General features: G+C 39.0%; 1 protein-coding gene across 1 annotated transcript in view; it reads left to right on the forward strand.

Annotated features, from left to right (window-relative positions):
• Positions 1-21943, forward strand: part of Zc3h6 (zinc finger CCCH-type containing 6) — a 55558-nt gene that overhangs the window by 11915 nt on the left and 21700 nt on the right. Inside the window, exons 2-3 of the mRNA XM_059261395.1 lie at positions 12434-12614; positions 12878-13000. Of these exons, the coding sequence (XP_059117378.1) occupies positions 12434-12614; positions 12878-13000 (304 nt within the window). The remainder of the gene's footprint in view (positions 1-12433; positions 12615-12877; positions 13001-21943) is intronic.

Here is a 21943-nt window from a genome sequence, read left to right on the forward strand (position 1 = left end):
GCTACTTCATAATACAAGTTTGCTACTGTTATGAGTTGTAATGTGAGTATCTGTGTTTTCCAATGGTCTTAGGTGACCCCTGTGAAAGGATTATTCTACCCACAAAGGGGTCATGACACACAGGTTGTGAACTGCTGGACTAGCTAGACAATTCAGTGGCTAAAAGCATTGCCTGCTCTTCCAGAAGACCCAGGTTTGATTCCCAGCACTTACATGGCAACTCACAACAGCCTGTAATTCCAGCTCTAGGGGATCTGATATCTCTGGCTCTTTGGGCACCTACACTCATGTGCATAGATATATTCATTCATTCATTCATTCATTCATTCATTCATTTTCTCTCTCTCTCTCTCTCTCTCTCTCTCTCTCTCTCTCTCAAAAATAACAGCAAATCTTTAAAAAATTACTCTAAAAAGAAAACTGTTCAACATAATTTAAAAAATTGGCTAGGCATAGTGGCACACACCTTTAATCCCAGCACTCAGAAATCAGAGGTAGGCAAATCTCTGTGAGTTTGAGGCAAGCCTGGTCTACAAAGCGAATCCAAGGACAAACAGGAAGGTTACACAGAAAAACCATGTCTCGGAAAAAAAAAAAATGGTCAAGGTTTTGTTACCTTGACCAAGCCATGCTTTTTATTTTCTATTGAGACAGGGTTTCTCTGTGTAGCTGTAGAGCCTGTCCAGGAACTCACTCTGTGGACCAGGCTGGTCTTGAGCTCACGGAGATCCACCTGTATCTGCCCAGCTTTGACCCAACCATTCTTGAATTAACTCCAGTTCTGGCAGGCACTAAATTTGCAAAACTGCCTCAGCTGCCCAGGTACCTGGGGTTACAGGTCTCTACTACCAGGCCCAGATAATTAACCTTACTTCTTAGCCTCAGTGTACAGTAAGCTTGTTTAGCCTTACCTTAAACTTTGGAATTTTAACTCTAATTTTATAACTACGTTTCTGGCAATAATACAAATGTCACTAGAGCTTTAATAAAAGATAAAATAGTAAAACAAATTCAGTGTGTCTCTCCACATTGAAGTCAGAAATAGAAAAATAAAATGTATTTCATACCAAAAAGGAGTCTAGGTATTAAAATTCAATTGGTTTACTTAGGGATTACAAAATTGCCCCCCCCCGGTTTATTTTGAAAAATCACAGGATTGGCTTAACAAAGAGATCTGAGGTATATACATTAGAACTTGGTTGGAATAGTTTCAAACCCTTTAATCCTCAACCATACAGATAAAGAAGAGAAAGTTACACACCCGCTGTTTTATAACTTAGAACCTTTGTAGGAATTCTGACTTGCAAGCCTTGCTTTTAGAGCCCTTACTGGGGAGCCTCAGCCCCTTTGTTTTATATTAGGAAGCAACTTTCTGAGTGTTACCATTTTCATTTTTTGTGTGTGTTGTTAGCATGAGTGTCTGTATACCGTATGTGTGCAGTATTCTCAGTCCAAAAGAAGGTGCCTGATCACATTGGAACTGGAGTTACAGACAGTTGTGAGCTGCCATGTGAGTGCTGGGAATTGAACCCCATTCCTCTGGAAGAGCAGTCAGTGCTGTTAACTGATGAACCATGTATTCTGCAAAATATTTTTTTTTGTATCATAAATAACAGCTTACAGTAGCATATGTGACTCTGGAGAGCAGGTATTGCCAAACTATAAGACAAAAATAACCATGAGTGGGGCTTGGAGAGCTGGCTTAGCAGTTAAGAGTACTTGCTGCTCTTGCAGGGAACTAGAGTTTGGGTCGCAGCTGGGGTCTGACACCTTCTCCTGATCTCCACAGGCATCCCCACATACTTTTACAGAGTTACACACATACAGAGATAATAAAAATTAATACTAAAAAATAGCTACAACTATCATGTAGACACTGGAAGGCATTTAGATGGGTGACCAAAGGAAGATTTCCCATCTTGAGTACAGGTCAGGTGTCAGAATTCTGTCTGCTTTTGATAGGCGTGCTGTCTTTTCTTTTGGTTTGACCATTGACTGGTAACCTTCCCTGTGTTGTTAACCTACACAGCAGAAAGTACTAGCTGCATTGCAGATTTCTCCCTTGCTAGCAGCAAGAGCCCTAGGGCTGCACTGTTTTCTGTAAGTGTTAGATCAGTTATTTCAGATTGGTTTGTTGTGTTTCTAGTGCTACACAGTTTCTGTTTACACTTTTAGTCAATAAAGTTTTAGTTAATAAAGTTTTTCAAGTTATATGGTCCATCCAAAAAGATAAATGTCCTTTCAGATACTCCCAGAAAACATGGTTTTCTGAGTTGAGAAGGAAATAATTTAAAATGGTAGAATTTAGTGGTTCTCCACCATCCTAATGCTATGACCCTTTAGTAGAGTTTCATGAAGCCGGGCGGTGGTGGCGCACGCCTTTAATCCCAGCACTCGGGAGGCAGAGCCAGGCGAATCTTTGTGAGTTTGAGGCCAGCCTGGGCTACCAAGTGAGTTCCAGGAAAGGCGCAAAGCTACACAGAGAAACCCTGTCTCGAAAAACAAACAAACAAACAAAAAAATAGAGTTTCATGTTGTAGTGACCCCCCGAACCATAAAATTATTTCATTGCTACTTCATAACTATACATTTGCTACTGTTAGGAATTGTAATAGGAATATCTGATATGTAGGATAGCTGATATATGACTCTCAAAGGGGTTGGGAACCATGGGCGGATAACAATTATTGAATTGTTACATAGTGTTTATTTAACAATTACTGTGCAAGTTAGGTATTGAGTAAGTATGTTACTGACTGAGCAAGTAAAAGTTATTATTTGTAACACAAGAAAGGAATTCTCAGTTATCTGTGGTATAGAAATACTTTTACATAGACTTAAGTGAAGTTTTCAAAGGTGGTCCTAGGACTATGGAGATTAGGATTAATGAAAATTCATTTTGTGGTCCATGTTTTTTATTTGGATTGATTTAGGCTTTAACAGATTTCTGAGATTAGCTTAAGGAGTAAAATAAACAATAAAGTAAAAAAAAAGAAAAACATAAAAATTGCCCCAGGGACTGTCGAGATGGCAGCACCCATATAACAGCTCACAACTCTAGTTCTGTAGGATTGAGTACCCTCTGCTCTCTGTGGGCACCAGACCCTGCATGTGCAGATAGATACATGCAGGCAAAACACCTATACACATAAAATAAAATTAAATCTTAAATAAAAAACATTTAAATAAAAACCCCATAGACATAGTTTTAAATGTGGTAAAGGGGAGCTGGAGAGATGGCTCAGTGGTTAAGAGTACTGTCTGCTCTTCCAGAAGTCCTGAGTTCAATTCCCAGAAACCACATGGTGGCTCACAACCATCTGTAATGGCATTGGATGCCCTCTTCTGCCGGCAGGTGTACATGCAGATAGAGCACTCATACGTAAAAAATTAAATACAACAACAAAAAACAGGCATTTGTGGCACATGCCTTTAACCTCAGTACTCGGGAGACAGAGGCAGGCAGAGCTCTGTGTTCAAGTCCAGCTTGACCTACAAAATGAGTTTCAGGATAGCCAGGGCTACCCAGAGAAATCCTGTCTCAAAAAACAAAAACAAACAAAAGGTGGTAAAGGGAGTTCCTGAAAACTAAATGACTTTGAAAAGGTGTAGGAATATATTGGATAAAGGACAAGGATGGACAGGTTGTAGGTGTTCATCAGATTTTACCTCTGCTAATTTGTAAAGAGAAGAAATTTGATACTTGCAACCCAGTTGGTGGAAGGAAGGAACTGGCCAACTCCTGAAACCTGTCTTCTAACCTTCTTGCACTAGCACACATACATACACAAAATTGTTTTTTTAACTGTTGTTTTTTCTTGTTTTTAAGAAAATAAGAGCTGGAAAGATGGCTCAGTAGTTCAGAGTATATACTGCTGTTGTAGAGGACACAAGTTTGGCCTGACATCCTCTTCTGGATTCACAGCACCTGCACTTAAAATACGCATTTACTCCCATACAAACACACATAATTTTCAAAAAAGCTAGGCATGGTAGCACACTCCTTTAATCCCAACACCCGGGAGGCAGAGGTAGGCAGATCTCTGTGGAGTTCAAGGCCAGCCTGTTCTACAGAGTGAGTTCCAGGACAGCCAAAGCTACATAGTAAGATTCTCTGTTAAATAAATAAGTAAATAATTAAATCTGCCTTTTAAAAAGTAACTTAAAAGATGAACTATCCAGGTTATAAACTTCTAAGGTCCAAATCTAGGATTATACAATATAAGGCCTGGGAACACCAGCCTCAAGATGACCAGTCAAGTGGTTTTGCTTGAGTGGAAATTACTGGTCTAGGTGTGGTAATTCAGGGGGCTAATCCACAGCTTGTTCCACAGTTTGTCTAGGTTGAGACAGAAGGTGAGAGTAGGCCTGAGAAAAGCTTTCAGACCCAAACAAATCTGCCAAGCCTACTGACAGATTCCGTGTTGGTAGAATCAGTTGATTCTGCTTATGCCCTTGTCCCCAGGATAGCACTGAGACAGAAGGACTGATGGGAAACAGCACTGAGGTGGGGCAGGCATGTTGTAGCTGAGGAACTGTTTGAATATCGTGCCATGCAGTTTTTCTTTAACCTGAAGCTACAATCTAAGGAGCAGGGAAGGTAGTAAATTAGACCTGATTAGACCTTGGAAGGTGGATAAGAAACTGCCTCATAGGAACCTCCCTCAAAATCTGGAGGTGGATGAGAAAAAGCTCTCTGGCATCATCTCTCAGCACTGCCTGTCTTCTCATATTTTAGGGGATCACAGGACATGCTGTTGAGGTTCAGGCTGCCTGTAGTTCAGCCTTTCTTATGTCATGGTCTCTGAAGACATGGAAGGTCAAAGACACCAGCACAGAGCAGTGTCCTATCTTCTCATTCAGGGTAGGGAGAAGTGACAGCATGAATTAATACAAAGCGGGAAAGGTAAATGTTGGTTAAGTGGAAGTGTCAAGTCTTGAGAAGATTCCCATTGTGTGTGTGTGTGTGTGTGTATTGGGGGGGGGGGGCAGGGATCAAGCCTCTGCCTCAGCTTGTGCAATGTGAAGACATCCTGGCAGGCACTTAGTGCATTTAAAGAATGTTTTGTGGTATTTATATCAGCAAATGTGTGTAGTCATGAGTAATGTTGGTAATGTCTGTTAGGAGTGCTTAGCTAGTGTTTTATTGAGGATTTTGTTTCTTTCAGAAGACTCAATTTCTGATCTTACTTGTAATGAACGAGCCTTTAAACATCATAAAGACAGAAACTGTCTGTGGAGTTAAAGCTGAATGATTCAGGTTACTTTATCCTAGTAGTAAAAATGTCAGAATAGAAGAAAGTAAAATTATTGAGGCATGAGACATATCTAATTTTTGAGATAGGGTTTCTTTGTGTAGTCTTGGCTGTCCTGGAACTAGTTCTGTAGACCAGTCTAGCCTTGAACTCAAGAGATCCATCTGCTTCTGCCTCCCAGGTGCTGGGATTAGAGGTGTGCGCCACCACCGCCTGGCCAGACTTTTTTTTTTTTTTCTTTGAAGTAAGATACAGATGTATAACCCAGGCTGGCCTTAAATATGTGATTCATTTGCCTTAGCTGCCCAAGTGTCAGGGTTATTGGCATGCATCCCCATATCCAGTTCCTGAACAGTTGCCTTCAGAATGAGAACATAGAAGACCTAAGTCTTTAATTTACTCAATGGTTTATTATGATTTTTCTCCACTTGTTTACAGTTTAGATATTTAAACATCCCACCTTGGTGGTATTAGGAATTGATCCCAAAATGTTGCACATGCTGGGAAAGTTCTCTATTACAGATCTTAGACATCTAAATCTAAAGAAAAAATGTTTGAGTTTTAGTGCAGTCTTAGTTAAGAGAGAATTCCATCACTTCCCCTCTTGCATTTCCTCTCTCCAGTTCCTCCCAGGTATTCCCTCAGTGCCCTTTCACGCCCCCCACTCTCAAATTGTTAGCCTCTTTTTCTTTGATTATTATTGTTACATAAACACAGAAGTATATGTAGTTGGACTTTCCTTTGGGCCGCCAACTCACAAATAATGACATAGAGACTACTAATTATAAAAACTTGGCTCTTATAACTTAAATTAACCTGTTGCTATTGATCTACATTCTGCCACGTGGCTTGTACCTCTCTCCCATTCTGTACATCAGATTTGTTCCATGTCTCCCTGGCATCACCTGCCTCTCCTCTTCCCAGAGCTCCTCTCTCTCTGCCTGTTCTCTCCTGCCTATCTGTTGGACATTTAGCTCTTTATTAAACCAATCAGAAGGTGCCTTAGGCAGAGACACATCTTTACAGTGTACAAAAAGATTATCCCACAACATGAATATATATGTATGCACAAATGTTTATGAAGCCATTTCTAGAAGAGACTTTTTCACACCCAGACTCTGGCTTTTACAATCTTTTATCCCCTTTCCATCTGCTCTTCTGGGGTATTCCCTGAGCCATAAATTCAGGAGCTGCAGATGTGTCTGTTGGGACAGGGCTCCTATGATCTCTGTGTATGTCCAGATGTCGTTTTCTCTGATGGCCTCCAGCAGCTCTAAAGAGAAGTTTCTTTGATGCAGGGTAGCAGCTACACTTAACCAGGAAAGGTGTATGGCAAACCAGATCTACAAAGTACTTAGTCATCTAAAGATAACTTTGTTGAGATACAGTTCAGTATCTTAAGTATACATACTGATTTTAAGTGTATTCAGGGCTGTATAACCAGCACCACTATGTAATTTCAGAACATTTTCATTATTCCACAGAGAAACTTGAGGCCTACTGATAATTACTTTTTATTTTCCCCTCTAATCTACCTGGCAACACCTATTCTTATTTTTGTCCTTATAGATTTGCCTCAAAGATAAATTCTTAAAGATTGGACAGCTATTTACCAAGCTTTTGTACATAAACGTGCCATTTGGCTGAAAATAACATTTATCATGCTAATGCTTCCATATTAATAAATCACTATATTTATTAATTTTTAAAAATATATTTTTTCTTTTATTCTTGAGATTATATTTATATTTTCTCCCTTCCCTTTCCTCCCTCCAACTCTTCCCATTATACTCCTCCTTTTCCCTCTGTCAAATTTACATCTTTTTCTCATTAATTGTTACATGCATGTATGTATGTGTATATACATATATGTTTCTAAATGTAACCTGCTCCGTCTGTATAATGTTTCTCATATATATGTTTCCAAGACTGACAATTTGGTATTGGATAACCAGTTGGTATGCTCTTTCCTTTAGAAAACTGGCTCCTACTCTCAGTATTTTGTAGTTGCTGTAGTTCTTTGTGCAGGACTGAGGCCTCATGGGCTGTCCTCTGTCCGCTTCGGCAGGTCTCTCTCTCTCTTTTTTTTTTTTTAAAAGATTTATTTATTTATTATGTCTACAGTGTTCTGTCTGCACATATCCCTGCAAGCCAGAAGAGGGCACCAGATCTCATTAAGATGGTTGTGAGCCACCATGTGGTTGCTGGGAATTGAACTCAGGACCTTTGGAAGAACAAGCAGTGCTCTTAACCTCTGAGCCATCTCTCCAGCCCCCTCAGCAGGTCTCTTGTTGCCCTCGTTCAGCTCATGTTTAGGCAGTCATGTTGGTGAGACATTATGATGTAGCTTCTGACATTAGTAGGAGACACAGTCTCACAGCAAACTCCCAGATTCTCTGGCTCTTATAATAATCTTTCCTCCCCTCTTCGGCAGTGTCCCCAAGGTGTTTTGTAGATGTATCCATTTGAGTGGGGCTCCACAACTCTGCACTTGGATTGGTTGTGGTTTTCTGTAATGGTCTCCATCTGTTGCAGAGAAATTTTCTTGATGAGGGGTGAGGACTACACTTATCTTTGAGTATAAGAACAAATATTTAGATGTTTTTAGGGATTATGCTGGTTTAGTGAAATGCTAGTTGTTGGTCTTTTCTAAGATCCATGACTTCACCAGCACTGAGTAGTTGGCTAGGTTCTAGGATTGGCATGCTTTCCTTCTTACTGAGCGGGTCTTACGTTGAGAGGTGTTGTTGTCACCACTAAGGGATGTGCGCCACTACTGCTCCTTAGGGTTATTATGCTAATTCAAGATTTAAAAACTATCTTGAATTTAGTAAACAAGCCAGCTCTAATACAAGTGTTGACATAGTTCGAGATCTGGAGAATGTCACACATTCTTAATTACTTCTGGTTTCAACTGTTGGTTTTCTCAAGACCGTGGGAGCAAGATAGTGTCTGATATATTATTTGGTGCTTAGTAAGGAAAGCTTTATTTCTGTCACAGAGGAGGAATCTAGCTTTCCTCCCATTAAGCCTCTCCTCTTCACATTATGCCACACATTTTTCATATGTATCCAATGATGACTTAAAGTATTTGGAAGCAGTTCATAGGAATGTGAATTATTTCCCCTTTCTCTCATTTTTATAACCAAATAGAACTGTCCAAATTTTTATCTGTTTTTATATGAAAGCTGAAATCATAAATAGGCTAAAAGGAGCAGAGAGGGAAAAAAAAACTTTCAGTGACTTCAATATCTGTAAACAGAGACTTTTTCTGTCCTGCCCTGTCCTGCAGCTGTTTCCAAATAATCACTGAGAGGCTTAATACTAATTGCAAACTGTTTGGCCTATTGCTGAGGCTTATTACTAACTAGCTCTTACAACTTAATTTTTACCTGTGTTCTAATACATCTTGCTCCTCTGGCGGCTGGCTGGCATCTGCCCCAACTCTGCCCTTCTCCCTGTGTCTCTGCTTGGATATCCCACCTGGCTCTATCGTGCCTTGCTATAGGCCAAAGCAGCTTCTTTATTAACAAATGGTAATAAAACATTCACAGCATACAGAAAGATATCCCACAGCAAATATCCCATGTTTCACAGATATAGAATTTGTATAAAAAAGGGAACAGACTCATATAGCATTTTCAGCTCGTTTATGTTTTTAAGTAGCTGTAGTCAAAATGCCAAATACGAGTTACTGAATTCCACATATGTAGCTAGAGTTTTCCTGCCTGGCCCACAGTCAGGACAAATCTCTCTCACCTGCCAGTCCCACAGCCTCTCAGACCCACCAAGTAAACACAGAGACTTATATTGGTTACAAACTGTATGGCCATGGCAGGCTTCTTGCTAACTGTTCTTACAGCTCAAATTAATCCATTTCCGTTAATCTATACCTTGCCACATGGCCCGTGGCTTACCAGCATCTTCACATGCTGTTTCTGATTGTGGAGGCTGGCAGTGTCTCTCTGACTCAGCCTTCCACTTCCCAGCTTTATTCTCCTCCTTGTCCCGCCCATACTTCTTGCCTAGCCAATGGCCAATCAGTGTTTTATTTATTGACTAATTAGCAACACATTTGCCATACAGAACATCCCACAGCACACATATACAAATTTTAATGCTTTAAAGAGCTCAAATTGGAATAGAAAGATAGCAAAAAAGGGATAAATACCCATAGAGTTGGGAGATTATTTTAAAATAAAGTACACAATTGTCAAGTGCACAATGTGGTAAATTTATATATACATATATATACATACATGCTACATACGTACACACACATACATTTACACTTCCATGTAGTGATCACAGAACAGATCAGTATTCTGACTATCTCAGTACCCTGAAGTAACCCCTTTGTCATGTGTACTCCTTCAAAAGAACTATTCTGGCTTCTGTCACTACAGATTTTGTCTGTTCTTGAAGTACATATAAATGGAATGACACAGTAGTGTTGTGTCAGACTTTTTTGATTAATCATTATGTCTATAAGATTCAGCCATATTGTTGTTTTTCTGTCAGCAAGTTTTTCTTTATTGTATTACATAAACAAATTTATATATTGGTTCACATGTAGAGATTTGTGTGTTTACAGGTTTTTATTTTTTATGACTAAAGTTATTTAAAACATGTTTATACTTGCCTTTTAGTTAATGTATTCACTAATTTTCTTGGTCCAAAGAATTCTATAGTTGTTTTCAAGTGCAGAAAAATTAATTTGAGCAGAATGGGGCCAGTGATATGGCTCAGTATGTGAAGGTGGTTGCTGTGAAGCCTGTAACATGAGCTTGATACTGGAACCCACTCAAAAGCAAAGGACAGACTTGAGTCTACAAAGTGGTCCTCTGATCTCTACATATGTGCTGCAGCATAATGTTCTCCCCCTTGCATCATGCACACACATAGCAACAATAATAAATACATTATCATTGCCATCATCATCATCATTAAGATAGCAGAATGCCAAGCCTGTCTCTCACAGAAAATTTTAAGTTCATGTAAGTGCAAATACACCATTATCTTAGTTACTTTTCTATTGCTGTGAGTAGACACCATGACTAAGGTAACTTATGAAAGAAAGCATTTAATTGGGAGCTTGCTTACAGTTTCAGATGGTGAATCCATGGCTATTACAGTGAGGTGTATGGCAAAATGAGAGAGGGAGAGAGGAAGGAAGGGAGGGAGGAAAGGAGCTAGGGGTAGAAAGGTACAGAAAGACAGAGGAGCTCACTGGGAATGGCATGGGCCTTTAAAACTCAAAGCCTATCCCCAGTGACATATTTTCTCCAACAGGGCCACACCTCTTAATCTTTCCCAAACAGTTCTACCAACTGTTGAACAAGCATTCAAATACACGAGCCTGGGTCGTTGGGTGAATAAGCATTCAAACATATGAGCCAGTGCAGGTGGGAGGGGGCATTCTCATTCAAATACTGCACCATTTTAGTTTTTATAATTGAACTGGGGGGAAAATAACAATGACTATTTAGGATGGTGCCCTATACTAATTCTATATGGTTATTACATGTTCATTGGTTGAGTAATAGTAGGTACTATGCTAGATGCTAAAGATACATATATGAGCCAGGCGGATCTCAGCACTCTCTGCGAGCTCAAGGCCAGCCTGGGCTCCAGAGTGAGTTCCAGGAAAGGCACAAAGCTAAACAGAGAAACCCTGTCTTGAAAAACCAAAAAAACGTATATGAAAGATAGTCAAACCCTTTACTCACCAAGCAATGAACAAGGGATCAGAACACAATGTTAAGAATGCAATAATAGGACAAAGAAGGCAGTACTTGGAGTATCTCTAAACTAGAGTTAGGAAGAGGAGGCATCTTGGAGAAAATGGCATCTAATTTGTATTCTAAATATATTGAAATTAGCTCTGTGACAGAGTGGGAATTGTTATTGAGGTGAGTAAGTTAATGAGAAATTTTAGATGACATTTTCAGATACTAAAATTAGCTGGCCAAGTGGGGGCTCAATTTTTAAAAGCCTTTGAATAATAAATATCAAGGAGATTTGATATCAGCCTCAGGCCAGAAGGGAGCCACTGAAGACTGTTTATTAAAGACGACTTTGAATATATAAAAACCAGTTTCATTAACTACCAATTCAGTCTTCTTGAGACCACTTCCTCTCTCAAAAGGAGATAAACTTTGAGTTACTGTATTATTATTGAAGATTTTTAACAGGAGAATGACATGAACAATTTATATTTTATACATTAAACATTCATAGTAATTCCAGCTTGTCTTTAAGATGCTCAGATCATAATTTGGTGTTTTATCATTTGGTTTGAATTTTAAAATAGAATTAAAACTTTGACTTCTATAACTAAAAATGTGACAGAATTAAAAGTTAGTTTCTAGGATTTAGCTTTGATAATAGCAAAGACACTAGTCACTGGAAAGTGGATTAGATGTATAATTTTACATATTTTATAAATGAAAGTTGAGGAATTTATAAATCTTTTGTGGCTTGGATTTTATCATCTTTTTATTAAATCCATCTACTTACTGAAGTTTACTCTGATGGTTAAAAAAAAATACTATAGATTGCCTTTATTTTAAAGCCAACTAAAGCTACCTACAGGCCACAAATTAAAAAGACTTTCTTGTAATTAGAGAATTTTCTTAAATAATTTAGTTTTCCTTGCTAAGTAGTGTAGTCACTAATAATTATAATAGTTTGTGATAACATTATATTCATTCATACATTGGAAGAACCAGTGATCTGAATCTAAATTAGAGATTGACAAACTTTGGTTGCTGAGAATGATTGTTACATTTTTTTAAAGATTTGTTTATTACGTATACAATGTTCTGCCTGCATGTATGCCTGCAGGCCAGAAGAGGGCACCAGATCTCGTTACAGATGGTTGTTGTTGCTAGGAACTGAACTCAGGTCCTCTGGAAGAGCAGCCAGTGCTCTTTACCTCTGAACCATCTCTCCAGTCCATATTTTTATTTTTTAAGGGAAGAATTTGTAACAGAAACCAAAAATATTCTTTAAAAAGTAAAATACTTACTTACTGGCCCCTTATTGAGAAATCTTCTAGTCTCTTATCTATACAAATGTAATTTAAGTTCTTGATACATGCGTTCTTTTTTCTTTTTTAATTTTTAAAATTTGTTTTGGAACTGACATTTGAAGTGTAACATTTTTATTTTTTACAGAGAAGATGGTGAATTAGAGGATGGTGAGATAGAAGATGCAGGATTTGAAGAAACACAAGATCAGGAAGCAAAAGAGAATGAAAGGCAGAAAGATGAGAAAGCCTACAGAAAATCAAGAAAAAAACACAAGAAAGAAAGAGAAAAGAAAAAATCCAAAAGGAGAAAACATGAGAAACATAAGGTTAGTTAAGATAACATCAACTTTCCATTCCTTTCTGCTGTTTGCTTGCTCACTTGTTTGAGACAGTATCTCATGTAACCCAGCTGTAAGTCATTCGCTAGCTGAGCAGTCTCTCCAGCCTGGAGCAAGAATTTGTCAGTATCACTCAAGGGTCTAAGGAATAACATACCCTACTGGTTACCACCACTGGCTGAAGCAAGCTCCTGTGGCTCTGAACTAGTTTCCTTCTTGTGAATGTCACACGTTTCTCTGTTTCCTTTCAGCATAACTCTCCATCTGGTGATGACAGTTCTGACTACAGCCTGGATTCAGATGTTGAGCATATGGAAAGTTCCTATAAGAAAAGAACGAGCTTCTACAGGGATTATGACATTCCGTTTTCTCAGGTATTGTCTTTTTTATTACGATAAAACATGTGCAACATAAAATATACCATGTAACTGCCTTTCAGAGTATGATTTAGTGGCATTAAATAGATCTGCAGTATTTATCATCACTGTCATTCATCTCCAGAACTTCTTATTCATTTGAAACAGATATCCTGTACCTAGGGATCAGCCCTGCTCCTCACTCCTCTAACTGCTGCCCTCACTTTTGTCTATGAATTTGCCTCTCCTAGGGCCCTCTATCATGCTTTTATCCTTTAGGATCTGACCTGCATTACTCAACATGTTTTCAGGATTCATTCATGTTGAGCACATATTAAAATTTCATTCTTTTTAAGACTGAATAACACTCCATTGTTGTATATGCTACATTTTTGCTTATCCATTTATCTGTTGAGGGACTTTTGGGTTGTTTGCATTTTTTGGCTGTTGTGATTAATCCAATTTATTAAAATGGGTGTAAAATTGTCTTCAAAACCTTCCATTCATTTCCTTGGAGCATATGCCTAATAGTGAAATTATTGGTGGTTCCTTTTAACTTTCTGAGGAACCAGCAAGCCGTTTTCACAGACTGTCCTGTTTTACCTTCCCATCAGGAATGCTTGAGGCATCTTCTCAGCGTCCTTACTAGGGCTTGTTCTTTTCTGTTTTCATTGGCCATGGGAAGTAGAAAAGGGGTGTTCAAGTGGCATTCATGTTGTGGCTTTTTCGTATTGCCTTTTAAAGGTGTCAAATACAAGTTTAAGTTGCATATTTTTTTTTTGGAAATACCTGAAAATCTGTTTGTCATGCTAGCATATGTTTGTCAGATACATGCTATGAATTCCCAAGTCTTTGAGATAAAGAATGCAATATATATCAAGTTTACTGGCACTGGTGTTTGTCTGGATCACATACTAGATGTTTTCTCTGAGTCTCAAGGCTAGAAGTCCTTATTCAAGATGCTATTAGGGTTGGTTTCCAATGGCAGCTATGTGGAAGTGTCTGTTTAGGCCCCCCCTCTCTGGTTTATAGATGGGTGGGTACCTTCCCACAGCTTTGTCCTCACATGGCCATGCTTCTGTGTATAGCAACCCCTGGTGTCTCTGAATGCACAGATTACTCCTCTTTATAAGAATACCGTCAAGCTGGGTGGTGGTGTCGAATGCTTTTAATCACAGCACTTGGGAGGCAGAGGTAGGCAGATCTGAGTTCAAGGTCAGCCTGGTTTACAGAGTGAGTTCTAGGACAGCCAAGGCTACACAGAGAAACTGTGTCTTGAAAAATAACAACAACAAAAGAACATCAAATTATATTAGAGGTTATTTCTGAGGCCCACCTCAGGATGAAGTCATATTCTGATCTGCTGGGGTTAGGGCTCTCTGCACAGGGATTTTAGAGATTACCCTTGAGTCTGTAGTGCGCCAAAGGCACTTATTCAGCATGATCTCAGTGACTTGTGAATATATGGGACATTGGCTTTTTTTGTTTGTTTGGTTTTTTGTTGTTTTGTTTTATTTTTCAAGACAGGGTTTCTCTGTGTAGTTTTGGTGCCTGTCCTGGATCTCACTTTGTAGACCAGCTGGCCTTGAACTCACAGAGATCTGCCTGGCTCTGCCTCCCAGAGTGCTGGGATTAAAGGTGTGTGCCACCACCGCCAGGCGACATTGGCTTCTTTAAACGCAAAAATCATTTGCAATGTTTTAAAAATGCAAGAGTGGTAGAACACTTGCCTAGTATGCTCTGGGTTCCATCCCCAGCACTAGAAAAGAAAACAGCCATAAGGCAACATTATATTTCTTTTTTATGAGCACTGTATGAATAAAGTCCTTATATAAGTATTAATTAATCTTATACTAGGAAAGCAATATTCTTTTCTACAGGAACGTTACTCTTTTTCTTAATTTGATAGTACTAATCTTTTGTGAATTTAGTCTGTTTGATTATGTGGTTTATTGCTCTGTTGTCTTTTTTTTTTTTTTAATTTTTGATTTTATTTTGTGTTCATGCAGTGCCCCCAGGGGCCAGAAGAGGGCACTGGAACCCCAGGGACTGGAGTTACAGATTATTAGAATCTATGTGGGTGCTGGAGCTAGAACAGCTGGAGCTAGAACACTGGTCCTTTAGAAAAGCAGCCAATGATATTATTCTCTGAGCTAGCTCTCCAGCCCCAGATTCTTTTGTGTTTGTATAAGTGTTGCAGCTGCATTGGCACCTGTGTGTATACATGTGGAAGCCAAAAGACAGCCTTGGCAGTCACTCTCAGTCACTATCACCTTGCTTTTTGTTTGTTTGTTTGTTTGTTTGTTTGAAGATTTGTTTTGTTTTTAATGATGTGTATCTGGGGTGGGGATGGTATGTGCACATGTGCAGGTGCCCATGGAGGCTAGAAGTGTTAGAGCTCCTGGAACTGGAGTTCCTGGTGGTTGTGAGCTGCTTAACATGAGTTCTAGGAATCAGACTCAAACTCTGGACGGGCAGAATGCAGTCTTAACCATTGAGCCATCTCTCCAGCTCCAACTCACCGTGGTTTTTAAGAAAATGTCTTGCATTGGCCTCTTGTCAAATAGGCTGGGTTAGCTAGCTAATGAGTCCTGAGAATCTCCTTGTCTCTGCCTCTCCAGCACTGGGATTACCCTGCCCAGCAGTTTACATCAGTTTTGGGGGATTGAACTCTGTTCTCCATGCTTTATCAGATGAGCTAGTACCCCAGGCCCTGTTGCCTTTTTTATAGTTGGTGTTGATAAATGACTATCAATAAATGTTTAAGTTGCCTTCTTTTAAAAATTTTAAATCATAGTTAATAATTTTATCTAACTGGGCAAATATTAGAATTAATACCACATTGCTGGGTGGTGGTGGCGCATGCCTTTAATCCCAGCACTCGGGAGGTAGAGACAGGTGGATCTCTGTGAGTTTGAGGCCAGATTAGTCTACAGAGAGTTTTACGACAGTCAGGGTGATTACACAGAGAAACGTTGTCTCTAAAAAAGAAAAAAAAGAATTCACACTACACCAAATTTAAAATATAATAAGCTAATAACACGGTATGGTGTTTGTTTTTTCTTGGCCTTCAAGTCAAAATTATGTGGAATTTTTCTTGTTTTATTAAAAATTGACAGAAGATATGATAGAATTAATTATAAAGTACTTGAGTGAAAGATTTGAATGAATACTATCATTAAATAAACTTCTAGGACTAAATTATATATTTGTTTTTCATGCTTTAGTAAGGATGTGATGAAATTAATGTCTATTGTAAACAGTTTTTTTATAAGCAATTTTTTCACTCAGTGTTACTTCACCATTAAAGAAAGCTTCTCTATTTGTGATAGACCTCAGCTATAAATGATTTTTTTTGCAAAAAATTTTACAATTTTATTGTATATGTCCTTTATAAGGACATTTTCACACAAGTGTCCCTTGTATACTTAACATATTCCCTTTCAGACCCCCACCTTCTCCTTCCTCACTGTCCCCACTTAGTCCACTTTGTTCCTAAACGGGTTTATTTCTACTCTCATGGTATGTAGACACATGAGTTTATGTGTCTGTACAAAGTCTAAGACACACAAAAACCCACAGTATTTATATTTCTGAAATTGGCTTAATTAGCTTAATATGATAATATCCAGTTGCATACATTTTCTACAAATGACAAAACTTTGTTTTTAATGCCTGAAAAACACTCTCCATCCCTCTGTTAATGGCCACCTAGGTTTGTTTTGTAACTTAGCTAATGTGCACAGTGCTGCAGTAGACACAGATGTGTGAGTATCTCTGTGATCTACTGATTCAGACTCCTTTGGCTAAGTAGTCATTGTTGTTGCTATCATCAACATAATCCTTCAGAGTTTTTTGTGTTTCTATATGAATTTTAAGATTTTTTTTTTTTAGTTTCTGTGAAGAATTAGGTATTGACATTTTGAAGGAGACTGCCTTGAATTTGTAGATTGCTTTTGATAAGATAGCCTTTTCATATTAGGTCTTCTAATCCGAGAACATAGGAAGTATTCACATTTTCTAGTGTCTTCTTCAGTTTCTTTATCCAGCATTTGAATTTTCATTGTAGAGTACTGAAGTTGGATTTTTCTTTTCAGACTGTCAGCTCACAAATAACAACACCTAGACTTACTATTAATTGTAAAAGCTTGGCTTTAGTTTAGGCTTGATCCTAACTAGTTCTTATAGCTTAAATTAACCATATTTTTTAATCTATGTTCTTCCACGAGGCTCGTTACCTCATCTCTGTACTGCCCATCCTGCTTCCTCTGCATCTGGCTGTCGACTCCATCTTTCTTCTTCCCAGAGTTCTCTCTCTGCCTGGAAGTCTGACCTCTACTCTCCTGCCTAGCTGTTGGCTGTTCAGCTTTTTATTACAACAATCACCGCAGCACATCTTCACATAGTGTACAAATAGCCTTTCTTAGCTAGATTTATTCCAAATTTTGGCTTCTAAGAAAACAATTATGAATGGATTGTTCCTCTGGTTTCATCTTCAGCATGTTCGATATTGATATATAGGGTGACTAATGATTTTTGTGTGTTAATTTCCTAACTTGCTATGCTACTTTTCTGAAACTGTTTATCAGATCTGAGGCTTGCTGGTGGAGTTTTCAGGGTCTCTGATGTGTAGAATCCTATCACCTGTGAATAAAAATACTTTTACTTCTTTCTATCCTATTTGTTTCTTTTATTTTCCTCTTTGTCTTACTGATCTAGCTAAGACTTCATGCATTATATTGAATTGGAGTGGAGAGACTGAACATTCTTGACCTGCCTGCCTCTGACTCTGCAGAGGATTAAAGATGTATGCCTCCACACCCAGCATATGATGGTTTTAATTGTCAACTTGACACAATCTAGAGAGTCTTAGTAAGTGATTATCTGGACTAGGTTAGCCTTTAGGGGATTTTCTTAGTTGAGTGAATTGATTTTGGGAAGACCCATCCTAAATATGGGCAGCATCATTTCATGGACAGGACCTTGGAATGAAAAGGAAAGAGCAAGCTGAAGCTAGAAGCATGTATGTATACATTCATTCATTCATTCATTTATTCATTCATTCTTAAGCTCTCTGGTCCTGATTATGGAGGTGATATGACCAGTTCCCTGAAATTCTTGTGAACTTCCTGCTATGATGCACTCTAATCTGGAACCTTGAGCGAAAATAAACCCTAAATTGCTTTTTGTCAGGGTGTTTTTTTTTAAATCATAATAACAGGAAACAAAATTAGGACACATATATTTTGATATATTATGGTATAATTTAGTTCAACTTTAGGAATTTTAAAATTTCTGGATGACTCATTTATCATTCAGGAGTGTGGTGTTCAATATCCATGAATTTGTGTATGTTCTAGTTTCTCTTGTTAATTTCTAGTTTTATTCCATTGTGTTCAATTAGAGTACAGGAATTATTTCAATTTTCCTGTATTTGTTAAGAATTGGTTTATGCACTAACTTGACTCATGGAAACTCACAGAATCTGAACCATCAACCAGGGTACCTGCATGGACTGATTTAGGCCCTCTGTATTTATGTGGCAGTTGTGTAGCTTAGTCTATATGTGGAACTCCTGGCAGTGGGAGCAAGGCTATCCCCGGTGCTTTGGCTGGCTCTTAGGAACCTGTTCCTCATGCTAGATTGATGTGCAACCTGAATACAGGGAGGATGCTTGATCTTATGGCAGCTTGAGTGCCATGCTTTGCTGAAGCCCATGGGAAGAGGGGTGGATTGAAGAGGGCAGAGGGGAGAGGAGAAGAGAGGGAGTGAGAGGAGAGGAGGGGAAGCTGTAGTCAGGATGTAAAATAAATAAATTAATAAAAAGATTTGGTTTATGTTCTTTTACATGATTTACTTTAGAAAAAAATCCGTGGACTGCTGAAAAGAATGTGTATTTTGCAATATTTGGATGGAGTGTACTGTAGTTGTCTTTTAGGTCCATTTGATTTATGATGTAATTTAACCCAAATGTTTTTTTTTTTTCTTGTCACAATGACTTGTCTACTGGTGAGAGTATGGTATTGAAGTCACCCACGATTACTGTGTTGAGGTTAATCTTCTATCTTTACATCTAGTAGCATTTGTTTTATGAAATTAGGTTCACCTGTGTCTGGTGTATGTGCCTTTAGAATTATAATAGCCTCTTGATGGCTTGTCCCTTAATCATTAAGAAATGGCCTTTTCTGTCTCTTCTTATTTTTGAGTGATGTCTATTTGATCAGATATTAGAACAGTGTTACCTGCACATTTCCTATTTCTATTTTCTTGGGAAACCTTTTTAATCCTTTTACTCAAAGATTGTGTATGTTGGCTGGGCGGTGGTGGCGCACACCTTTAATCCCAGCACTCAGGAGGCAGAGGCAGGCGGATCTCTGTGAGTTCAAGGCCAACCTGGGCTACAGAGTGAGTTCCAGGAAAGGCACAAAGCTACACAGAGAAACCCTGTCTCAAAAAACCAAAAAAAAAAAAAAAAAAAAAAAAAGGAGAAGAAGAAAGAAAGAAAATAATACGTTTCTAGGAGATAGCAACCAAACATGACAAAATAAAACAAAAACCATCACACTGAGTCTGGACAATGCAACCCAACAGAAGGAAAAACCTCAAGAGAAGGTACAAGAATGAGAGACTCACTTGTTCACACACTCAGGCGTCCTATGAAAATACTGTGCTGAAAGCTGTCATATATATGTAGAGGATCTGGTACAGACCTGTGCAGGCCCTGTGTGTGCTGTTTCAGTCTCTCTGAGTTCACATGAGCCTTGCTCAGTTGAGTCAGAGGGCCTTATTCTCCTGCTGTCCTCCATCCCCTTTGGCTCTTATTTTTAAAGATTTATTTATTTTTATATGCATTGATATTTTACCTGCATGTATGTCTGTGTGAGGGTGCCAGATTCCCTGGAACTGGAGTTACAGACAGTTGTGAAACTGTGATGTGGGTGCTGAGAATTGAGCCCAGGTTCTCTGGAAGAGCAGCCAGTGCTCTTAACCACTGAGCCATCTCTCCAGCCCCCACCTCTGGCTCTTAGACTCATTATACCTCCTCTTTCATGGGGTCCCCTGATATCTGAAGTGTAGATGTAACGGTCTTATTAAATAAGAAACACAGAGCCAAATGCAGAGTTAAAAGCCCAAGAGGTCAGAGCAGTAACTAAGAGCTGAGACTTAAAACCTTTCATCTTACCCTTCGCTGCTGCTGCCATCCTTCCCCTAAGAAAGAGACCTACTTCCTGTGTGTCTGTCTTTTTATTGACTTTATGTTCTGCCTTCTCATTGGTTGTAAACCCAACCACATGACCTCCTTGTCACTGCCTGTCTATACAGACCTCCAGGTCTTCTATGGTTGGTATAGAGATTAAAGGTATGTTTCTCCATGCTGATGGTGTCCTTGAACACACAGAAATCTGCCTGTCGTGTGATCAGGATTAAAGGCGTGTGCTACTACTGCCAGACTTCTGCTATGTCTTGCTATTAGCTCTGACCCCCAGGCAACTTTATTTATTAACATACAAATAAAATTACAGTTCAGCACAAATAAAATAACACCATACTGAAGGGGAGGGATTTGATGAAGACATCCCATTTAAAGTTTTGTGTTCCAAGGACTCTCTGTCCATGTAATGTCTGGCTGTGAGTCTCTGTATCTGTTCCTGTCTGCTGCAGAAGGAAGTTTCTCTGATAACTAAATAAAGCACTGATCTATGAGTATAGCAGAATGTCATTAGGAGTCATTTTATTGATAGGTTTTTTGTTTTGTTTTGTTTTTAGTCTAGTAGTGTTTGGTTTTACCCAAAGTCTCTGGGATATCTAATCTCTAGTTTTTGGTCACTCAAGCATTGTTGGATGTGGGCCTTAAGTCAAATCAGACATTGGTTGACTATTTCTGCCAGTTCAGTGCCACTCTTGTCCTAGCATATCTTGCAGGTAGGACAGATCATAGGTTAAAGGTTTTGTAGCTAGGTTGTTGTATATGTCTCTCTTTTGGTAGCCTACAGAGTACCTTCCTGCACCACACACTAAAACATAGAGGTGAAGGCTCCATGTTAACACCAGCTCGACCTTCTTCATATTCAGTGAGTTGTGTGGGTATTGTCCTTGGCAATGGGCCCTGCTGTCAGTTTGCAAAGAGTACCCCATTGTCTTAGCAATAGTCCGGGTTGTTTGGGGATTTCCACTGGACCCCCTTGGCCAGCAACTCAATTGATTGCAACTCAGTCCCAATACTGACAGCCTCGTTTGGTGACAAGAGATGGCCAGTTGGGACTCTGTCTCCCCCATTATTAGGATACCTCATTAGGATCATCTTCATATATTTTAGGAAGTTTCCACTGCACTAGGTTTCCATATCATACCTCAAATGTCCCTCAATTCCAATTGTCTCTTCCTGCAATCCCTACCTCAACCCTATCTCCTCTCCCCCTCCCCACCTGGTCCTCCATTCCATCCCCAACCACCTGAAGTCCACTCCTATTCTATTTAATCTTTCAGTGTTTGATATATGCATTTTTTATATATTATCCCTAAGCTGCTTTACTGTTTTCTTTAATTTTAGAAAGACCTTTTGTAAGTGTTAGAGCTATGAGGGGAAGGGTTTCCCCAATGCAAGTGCTACAGCTGTTTCGATCTGTATGATATCTTAATATTTCAACTAGAAAGGTAATTCTAGTATTTTTAAATGTATATAACATTACAATAATGTTCCTGGCAGTCTGGAGCCAAGGAATACCAAAGTCATACAGCACAGTAAACCTTACACAAGAGGTTTGTTGGGAAAGACATAATGAGGATGGTTGCTTCTGTTTGGGTGAGAAACAGCAAAGAACTGAGCTGGACGGCAGGCTTTATGTAGAATTTCTGGAGTAGAGCTTTCCAGAGAGGTGATTTCCAGGATAGGGATTGATGGGATTTCTCTTCTTGATCTTGGGGCAAGCTCATTGGTGGGTTTTTGAGCTCAGGGATTGG

The sequence above is a fragment of the Peromyscus eremicus genome, chromosome 4, assembly GCF_949786415.1.
Source record: "Peromyscus eremicus chromosome 4, PerEre_H2_v1, whole genome shotgun sequence".
Taxonomy (NCBI): Eukaryota; Metazoa; Chordata; class Mammalia; order Rodentia; family Cricetidae; genus Peromyscus; species Peromyscus eremicus.